The sequence below is a fragment of the Drosophila willistoni genome (assembly GCF_018902025.1).
Source record: "Drosophila willistoni isolate 14030-0811.24 chromosome XL unlocalized genomic scaffold, UCI_dwil_1.1 Seg141, whole genome shotgun sequence".
Lineage (NCBI taxonomy): Eukaryota > Metazoa > Arthropoda > Insecta > Diptera > Drosophilidae > Drosophila > Drosophila willistoni.
Genome location: NW_025814052.1, coordinates 4,163,633 through 4,173,704, shown reverse-complemented (window position 1 = coordinate 4,173,704; position 10,072 = coordinate 4,163,633). Strand labels below are relative to the sequence as shown.

General features: G+C 40.5%; 1 protein-coding gene across 3 annotated transcripts in view; it reads left to right on the top strand.

Moving 5' to 3' along the window:
• The first annotated feature begins 235 nt into the window (after positions 1 to 235).
• The window catches only part of LOC6648789, a 47,216-nt gene continuing 37,379 nt past the window's right edge, over positions 236 to 10,072 (top strand). For 2 of the 3 annotated variants that reach the window (XM_023179282.2, XM_023179281.2), the window contains exons 1-5: positions 236 to 343; positions 1,302 to 1,407; positions 1,477 to 1,980; positions 2,106 to 3,019; positions 3,089 to 3,192. In XM_023179282.2, coding sequence (XP_023035050.1) covers positions 279 to 343; positions 1,302 to 1,407; positions 1,477 to 1,980; positions 2,106 to 3,019; positions 3,089 to 3,192 — 1,693 coding nt within the window. In that variant the 5' untranslated portion in view covers positions 236 to 278. Of the gene's footprint in view, positions 344 to 1,301; positions 1,408 to 1,476; positions 1,981 to 2,105; positions 3,020 to 3,088; positions 3,193 to 4,185; positions 4,362 to 10,072 lie in introns of those variants that run through there. The other variant, XM_023179283.2, reaches the window with a different exon arrangement.

The window sequence follows — 10,072 nt, the reverse complement described above, 5'->3', positions numbered from 1 at the left end:
AATTCAAAAACCAAATACAGAACAAAAACAATAAAAAAACCCTTGGAGCAATTTGGCACATCAAACAGCAGGAGCAGCAGCAGCAACAGCAACAACAAACAGCAATATCAACATCTACCACCAACCAACAGCAACACAAACAACAACAACAACAGCAGCAAACAACAATAACATCAACAACAGAAGCAGAAGGGAATATTAAGTCCCAAAAGGATATACTTATATTTTAACCATAAGGATCTGCTGGGTGCAAGGTGGTGCACAATACGCCATGCGCCATGTCAAAACTGCGGCATTACAGGTCCATGGATCAGCCCAGTACCAATGTGGTCATACGCAAAAAGTTAGCAAACAAAAAAATACATAAAATCAAATTTCTACAAATAATCATAATCTTAATAAGAGCAAGGCAAAGCAAATGATAAGAACAGCAAAAAAGAACAACTACAAATGCAGTTCACAAAACATAACAAATTGCCAAAAAAAAAAAAAAAAAACCAACTTCAATTACTGTCAATTACCAACCTACAATTATTTTCAATTACTTTCACCTAACCACCACTTAAAACTTACATATCACAAGTGCCAGCTGTACTTCTTTTTCTCTCTCACACTTGCTATCTCCCTCTCTTTCTCTGTCTCTTTCTCTATTTATACTCTCTGAACTTGACTAAAATATATTTCCTGCTTCTTCTCCTTCTGCTCAGATCGCCTTTTTTGCTATAAAATTCCGCTATCCTTTCTACATATTCAACACCAACGCACACCAGCAGACACACACACACACACACACGCACACATAAATCCACCACTGACTTAAAAGCTTCAAAAAGCCAAAAAGCATGTTATACAACACACTTGAAGCTTTTAATTTTTGGATATGCATGCTTGTTTCCCTTCTTCCAATTGCATGTCCTTATGTTGTTTTGCAGATACAACTTGAAACAAGTTGAAAGCTTTAATCTATTAAGCTTTTGGCTATTTCTTTTCATAGAGTATCTTGTTTCCTTAGAAAGCTCTTCTAAGCTTCAAAATTCTACCACAACCGAAGGAAGTTGAGAGGAAACGCAGATCCTCATTGAGTCTGCTGAGTCTGCGACATTTCGATCGCAAACTATATTTTGCCCTTAAGCCAATCCAGACATATTAAGGAACACAGGAATAAAGGAAGTTCCTAGGCTGATGCCTTTATTCCTGTGGCATGTCCAGTTGCATGTTCTAGCATGACTTACTTATTAATGACAATGTATTTTCTTTTTTGTTCTGGCACTCGTCTTTGTAACCCTTAACTGTCATTGCAGGACTATGACAGCAATATGCTTTGTCTGCAACCTGCCCATTATGTCACACCAGGTAGGCCTGGTGTGGCAAGGTGGCAATGGCTGGGACGATTTGGTGCGCGAACAGGTAAGTAAACATCTTCATGGCGGTAATCTTCAGCCAACTTGCTTGACGTCGTCATCGTTTTGCTTGTAGTTGGAGGAGTCGACCATACGACAGCGACTCGGCGGACGACGCGATTCTTCAGCACAGATTACAACGCCGCCAAGTACCTCACCACCGCCGGGGCTACAGCGTCGTCGGCGGAGCTCGCTGGCCCAGCTAACTGACATTTTGCGCGAATGGAGCGGCGGCGGTGGAGCCAAGCAACAGCAGCAGCAATCCCAGCAAGCCGCTCGCAACAAGGCCCAGCTGAATCGACGCGAAACCCTTGCCGATTTGGCACGCAGTTTGCCGTGGCGGACCTCAACCACAGATGCCAGCACTGGAGCGGGTACGGGCAGCGGCAACAATACCACCTACATAGCACCACGGAAACGTCGGGAGTCCAGTGCAGACTCGGGCATACGAAGTATGCGTTCACGACGCGACTCCAATACGGCGGAATTTGTGAGGCATTGGAATCGACGGGAGAGCACCACAGTTGAAGAGCAGTCGGGCAGTGTAGCGGTAAATGTGGTAGTCGAATGCAGTAAAAGTGTAAGTTATCCTAATCCTAGTAATCATAACCTGCCTGCAACTTTCTTCCCCGCCTCCCACTCTTCCTCTCTCTCGCTGTCTGTCTATCTCTCGCCCGCTTTATATGTTTCCCTTCCTCGCCCCAGGCATCGCGACGTGGCTCTGGGGAGAGCTACTTGTCGAGCAGTCGGCGTGACAGTAATGTTGCCGGCCGTGTGACGACCCCGCCACCACCATCCAAGTACCAAGTGACCAAAAAGCGTGATTCGCTTGCCGCCCCGGAGTTCCCCAATTTCCGACAGGAGCAGCGTCCCTCAACCAGTTCTGCTGGCTCCTGCTCCGATCACTCCATGCCACTAATCTCAACCAGCACTTACCATCACCAGCAGGTGGACTCGGCCTGTCAGGCCCTGCCGCCGCCGACGATCATCACTAGCTCGGTAACGCCGCCAGCCACCAGTCCGACAGCGCCCAAGGGTCGACGAGACTCGACGACGCAGTGCGGTCGCGTCAATAGGCGTGACTCCAAGGCCGGGATCAGTCCGGAGCGAGCGCCGCGCTTGCAAAGGCTTCAACGCCAGGCCACAGCATTCGATGAGAGCTGCCTTCCAGGCGGCAGTCGTCGCGGTTCCCAGCCAGCTCTCAGTCCAGATCCACCAGAAGACTGTGAGCGACGGACCTCAAGACGCGATTCGCTATCACCTGACAGCGCCTCTAGGGGCGGGCGTCGCGACTCACGCACCCACCTGTCACCAGATCGATCTCACGAGCGTGATGGTAGTCCGCGAAGGCATACATTACGTCGTCAGAGCAGCTCTGCGGCTCGATCGCCTCGCTCACCTGACTCAAACAGCTGCTCGTCCTCGCGTGATCCCAGTCCCTGCTCTCGTCAACCTCCTATGCCAGCAGTCGAGCAGAATCAACGACCTGCCATACGCCGTCAGTCTACCACCGAAGAGATTCTAATTGCCCGGGGCTTTCGACGTCAGTCAACCACCGAGGAGATGATTCGGTGTCGAAACTTTCGTCGTCAAAGCTCACAAAGCGACGATGTCTGCCGGTTAGTCCTTTTAAAATATAAGCTCTGAATATGAAACACTATATAAGTTATATCCCAATTCCCCAATAGGTATCGTGGACGCCGAGATTCCTCAGCGCAGATTATTGATGGCACCATTGGCACCATGACAGTGGAGACAACCAGCACGTTTTTCGATTCCAGCACACAGACGGGTAAGTTAGATGTGAACTTTAATTAGTTAGTTAACTCCTAAGCACAAGATCAGTAATCGATTCATTTACGGCTTAAGCTTGATCATCCGGCCCAAAAAAAACTTGACCAAGACGTGCCAACTTAGTCAATGAAAAAAGCTCCACACTTAGATAAGACTTTGATGCAAAGCTCTAGCAAGTATCAAAAGCTTTTAGTCCTGCATCCTGTGTATTGCTAGTATTCTGAACAAACCTTTAAAATTCGCGCTCCATTGAAAGCTTCTGTCAGCTGTTAAGGAACTCAATCAGCTGTTCACTCTGAACGAGCTGCCAACTTGTGTCAATGCATAGGGATACCGATGCTTAAATTTAATGTCATTGTTGCCATCAGTTGGTCTTGAAGACGCAGACGTGCCACACAAGCTTTAGTACAGCACAACGGAAAGTAGCCCAAATTGACAAGCAAAAAGTAACAATCTTAAAACATAAAGTCATACCAATCCGAATAAAAAAGGAAAGAAAAAAATCCCGTCGGTTTTCCCCGCCCAAGCTGATCCACCAGTCCGAGACCGAGAGTAGAGAATCTCGCATTCGCACGTACATAATACAATGTCGTCGTCCTCCGTGTCGTAAAACTGTAAATACTGTAAATAAAAAGACTAAAGAATAAAACAAAAAAGAAAAGGCAACAGAATACAATTAAGATTTTGCCCTCGAGCATTTGCTGAGGAGCAGCACCACGCTTGTGGTCCTTCGTCCTGCCTTCCTTGCCGAGTTCAATAACGTGCTCATCGGTTTGAGTGTGTGGCGTGCAACGTGCGTGCCTGCGAGATTATCCGTAGATACAATACATATACACATACATATATCTAAATCGACTGCATTTCGCGAATTTCGTATTTGGTTTTATTCAATTCCGGGTGCCTTTTTGTGTGTTATTTTGGCCCACTTTGTTGTCGTCGTCGTTTTTGTGTGGGTTCCAAATTGTTTGTTGTTCTTTTTTTTTTGTTTTTTGAAACTGTTGGAGTGCGTTGCGGTGCATACTTTGCATACATTTTTGGGTGCGCTGCATGCGCAGCGACGCGACGTGGCCGAGTTCATCGACGCTTACGGCGACGGCGGCCGTGGCCGCCAACAGCGGTCGCAGCCATCGAGCAGTGCCAGCAGTAGCAGTAATCGCAGTCGCAGCGGTAAGCAACAGAGAGAGAGAGAGAGAGAGAGAGAGAGCGAAAGTGTGCGAGCGAATGACTGAGAGATGCTGTGACACACATTTTCCCTTTTTGTTTATTATTGCTTTCCTTTCCCTTTTTTGTTCACATTTTATTTTTTTTTTTTTTTGCCTCTGTTTACATTCCGTTGCCAAGAATAGAGAGTGGCAGAGCTAGCGAGTGAGCGAGAGCCAAGAGAGCGAAGGAACAAGCTGAATTGAGTGGAGGGTAACCCAAAATGGCGCCTTGGCCTGTCACATTGACTTTAATGAATGAAATTGCAAGCTCTGGCGACGACTGTATGTGTGTGTGTGTGTATGTGTTTTTGTTGTCTTTTGTGTTATGAATGAAACGCCGAATCGAGTATGGCACTTCGCTAGTATTGGCCCACTGGCAACAACCATATTTATTCACTCTAACCACAAAACCAATGCAACAAGTTTTCTTTCGTTACCCCATCCACTCCATAACCAATATCAATCCTATACAATTTGTCAATTAAAACTTTAATTAATTCCATTAAAACTCTGCAGGATATATGTATGTATGTGTACATATTTATGTCCAACCAGTGTATTGTATCCTTGACTCAAATGGCATGGCAATCATTCACCTTCGATTACTTAAGTCTTACTTATGCTTTTGATTGCTAAGAAATACCATAATGGAGGTCACTACGACTGCAACTAAATAACTTGTCAATAAGTTAAAAATAGTCCGAAAAAGCCAAATTGAAATGAGCAACATTTCACAATGCAAATTGACTACTTTCATGCCAAGGATTTCATAAAATAGACATAACAGTTTAATGTGAAATTCCTAATTAATGAAACAGACAGACAGGTAAAAGAACTTTATGCTTATTATTATTTCGTCAACATAATTTATTCCTACGACATTGCCATAAAAGACTCCATGAGCAAAGAATTTTCTAAATTACATAAAATCTGTTATATTCCTATAAGTAAATTTATGTTAAGTAAGACAAATAGGTGTCAAATTAAGAACAATTCTCTCAGCTTGATTGACCTTTAAATGAAATTGCTAAAATTGTTAAAAGTTATGAGAACACACAAATCCAACCTATGCTTTTCATCTGTAACTATCGAATGACTGCGAGAGAAAGGCGAATCCTTTAAGGTTTTCGAAAACCCCTCAAGCTTTAAAAATCCATCCATTACACATGTATTTTGTATTTAACGCACTCCTTTAATTAGAATGAAAATGATTTTATATACACAAAATGCTAACATGAAAATATCTCTATCAGTTTTATCATCACTTCTTATGCATAATTGATGTGTAATCTAACTATGCTTGAATTTTAATGTAATTCATTTAATTGAACGAGGGTCGAGAAATATGTACATAGTTTGTGGGTCAAGCAACTTTAATGGCTAAAACCAATTGCGAATGCCCAAAGGGGAATTTGTTGATTATTATGGAGGTTATTAGAGCTGCCTGCCATTTCTGCCAGCAGATAGAACTATGTATATACAAAGTCCTATCTATGTTGGTTATAACCTTAGGCGAACCAAGGTCAAGATTGATGTGCAAATTGCTTCAATTAATTGATTGATTGCATTTGATTGATTTATGGATGCAAGGCCAAAGTCGAATTAAAGTTTCTTAAAAAAAACACAATTTTAGATGAATAATATGAAAAAAGTGTTGCCTATGTTAAGGCGTTGATTGATTAGCAGCCCTAACTAACTAAATAAGCAACTAACTGATTAATTGGCCTCGCGTTTCAATCATATAACATACATTTATATATATTGATAACAGTATATATACATATATACATAATATATAGGTGACTTACAGCCCCTTGTTATCGATAAGGAACAATGATAATAAAAATCGATAGGACATAAAAAGTTATGGCCAGTCAGTCATTCAGGCTGGTAGGTTGGTTGCTTGGTTGGCACTCCAGAGGCCAAAAGCTCCAATCAGACATTAGGGGAGACCAAGAACAAGACTAAGAACAAGACCAACACCAAATTCCTGTTTACCTGCTTTAGCTTTAGTGCTGTCCAGCCGAATGTATTGTATATATTGCCATTAACAGCTGTCACTTTGTCTTGTTTTTGTTTTGCTTTCTTTTCTGTTTTTTTTTTTTTTTTTTTGTGGGAGGGAGTTTTCTTCTTTTTAAATATTTGACAGTAGTATACTAAAAAGACAGCAAGAATGGGCGAGAGAAAAAAGCCGAAAATGAAACTCGAAAGAGACATACATACATACATACCTAAGAAGGCAGTCCAAAGAGCCATTGAAATAATAACAATAATAATAATAATAATGATAATATTGAGACAGCATTTTAGTTTCGTGGCAATGGGTTTGCCTTTATTTGCCAAACAAGATGCTTGTCAATTGTTGTTATTGTTGTTGCTGTTATTATTTATGATCAAAATACTGTGTAGGTATACTGTCAAATATGATAGGCTTTAAGACCATTTCATTTAGGATTTTCTTAACACACACACGCACGCACACACACACATGCGCCAATTCTATATAATTGAAGTAAAGGTGAAAAATGTTTGAAATGTTCGCCATGGTCGAGTCGAAACTCGACAACCATTTTAGCTTAAGCTCAATTAACACCATACCGACTGTCCATCTCTAGGATTCATTAAAATAAATATGGCAAACAAGCTAGACAGCAGACACACACACACGCACTCACCCACAAAGTTATATATGTACATACATACATTAGCCTGGTATATTTTTATACATAATATAGAAAATGTTGGCTCAAGACACGATTAAGTTGAGTTATTTTAGTTGATGAAATGCAAAAGCAACTAACCAATTTCAAAAACCAACAAACAAAAAGACTTAGAAATTCTTTTATATATGCATTTTCTCTGCGGCTACTTGATATTATTACTCATACGCAACGTTGGCTCCATTAAGTTTTTATTTTCTCAACTAATTTTGATTTTTAAAGATTTTCGTTCGTTTTACAAATGGGAATTTCCAAAAAAAAAACAATTCTTTGGCATTTTTAAACAGTTTGCTAAACATGTCTGAGGCGAAACAAAAACAAATAGATTAAATAGATAAAATTAAGTTTTTATAGGGTTTTTCTAGGTTACAATTTTGTTCTATGTTTGATCATATTTTACCATACTTAAAACAAATCCAGTCTAATTCTCATACACATATATATACGTACAATTATATGTATGTAGGGAGAAAAGAAGACAAACAGAAAGTAAGTTCAAACAAAGGAAAGTGTAAGTGCGTGTGTGTCCATAGATGTGTGTGTGTGTGTGTGTGTGTGTGTGTGTGTGTGTTTTTGGGGGAGGTATGTGTGAGTGTGTGTATTTAAGTAATTTGGATTAAACATGCAGTCCAGCGAGGAAAGCAGGACAACGACAACAATAGAAAATCACCTGACCCATTAAGAGGCAATGCTTAGTCTCTTTGCCTGTGTGTGTGCATGTATGTATGTATATATAGGTGTGTGTGTGTGTGTGTGTGTGTGCGTGTGTGGGTGTGTATTGAAGTTTGAAGTTATTGCTTTCATTCATGGCTGTGTATACATATATGTACCATATTTGTATGTTTGTACGTCTATATAGTGCCCCAGACGCTAAGAATTTAATTAAGTTCTGTCTTGGTCAGTTTATATTCATATATGTACATACACATATACATGTACCTACATGTGAATAGAGTCTGCCCTTGGATAAACAAAAGATTACAATAGTTAATGGCCAACTGACGCCCAGTCAGTATATTCAAATCAAAAGATTTTTAATACCTTAAAGTATAGGTTCCACCTATTTGTAGCTTTAACTTAACCTTTGCCAAACACCCATGAATACCTATTAAGTGACTATTTATTGATTAATTTACCACCACATTAGTCGATCGAGAATTCAGAGAGACACTGTTACCATTTGGTTAATATTTATGTAGCATGATTAATGGTATACAAACAATTTGTATACTAACGAATGTGAACAATTCATTATTTGGGCACTCAGCAAATCGAATTAATAGGTTCTAATTTAACACAAAACGAAAGTCGTGAGGAACTCCTTACCATCTTTTATACTTACTAAATAATACTCATGGTTATTCAATTTCGTACCAATGTCAATTGTTTACTCTCATCATTGTAATCATTTAGTCGAATCTGAATTGATGGTGCTGAAATTTCAGAGAAAAGAAAAAAAAGAAAACAAACCACTACAACGATTTGTGTTTAACCGAGCAGATTTTTGATTTGGAAAGAAAGCAATAACAAACCAAAAAAAAAGAAAAAAAAGGAATCGTACAATTCAACAAGCTAGATACAAAATAAATCCGCATACAAAGCCGCAAACCAAAACTAAGCCAAAAATAGTAAGTAAGGATGGATACATATTGAGCAATCCAACCTCAATTCCAATCTTCCGATAGAGTTTGCTGTCAGCCAACAAATCTTTTACAAGTTCTTTGCCAGCCAAATGGAGGAGGACGAATAGAACAGAAGACATGAAGAAGAATGACAGCAAAAACAAAAAACACAAACAAACAAAACAAAAACAAACAAAAAAAAGGCAGAGAAATTGTAGCACGAAGGACCGCAACATGTTGTCGCTTTTGCTAATTGGAGCAACCGTTACCCATACCAAAATGACGTTGACACCGGCCAAGATAATGTGAAAGGAGGTGGGCGAATGATGAGACACAAAGAGTAAGAGACAGAGAGAGAGATAGAAGACAGCATGACGTGGCAGCAGATGAAAATAATTACAAAACAGTTTACTCAATAAAATTCCGAATGATTTAACTACAACAGGCAGCAGAGGGAGACATAGGATGTAGGGCAGTTCCAAGGATTTCACGACAAGATACACACACACACACATAGAGAGAGATAACCGGCAAGTGGGCAAGTAGAATAAGCCCAAAAGTTTCTATGGCCTAGAAGTTAGAAACGGTAATAGGGGAATTCGTAGCAAAGACTAAACAGAGCCAGGACGAGCGAATGGATGCTGAGCTGAGCTGACATTGATTGAACGAGAATGTGAGTGAATGGCAAAGATTACAACAAAGAAGGTAAAAAAAATTAGAAGCTAGCACTCTGACTCACCTTGAATGGCATGGCCAATATGTTCTCACCTCTTATATCTACCTGTGCCGCCCTTATCTAGCCCCCGTATCCTAGCCTAACCTAAGATAGCCTCTGTTAATATACTTTGCACGCAAATCTTTACGCAAACTCATATTCCTCAAACTCTCCTTCCTTCCATCCAAAAAAAAAAAAAAAAAAAACAAAAAAACGTGAAAGAAAAGAAAAAGTATCCTTGGCCGAAAAAAAAAAACCAAAAGCAAAACCAAAACTTCGTATCAAGTTTTTCTCGCTTCTCAATCCGATTCCTTCTACAACACACACACACACCCATACCAACACACATACATATACTATGTATATATTGATATGAAAAACTTGTACGCTTGAAAAGCATTTCAAAAGTGAATTAACTTTTGTTGCACTTTAGGTTCTTCCACTTTTGCCCATTTCCATAGTTTCCTTAGTCTGTTGCTTTCGCTTTCTTATTTTGTGGCCGCCTGGAGCTTAAATCTACATATGGCATTTCTTTTTCTCTCTTCTTTGACCCCCCTCCTCCGTATTCTGTCGCACCGTCCGTCCGTCCGTCCGTCCGTACGTACGTACGTCCGTTTGT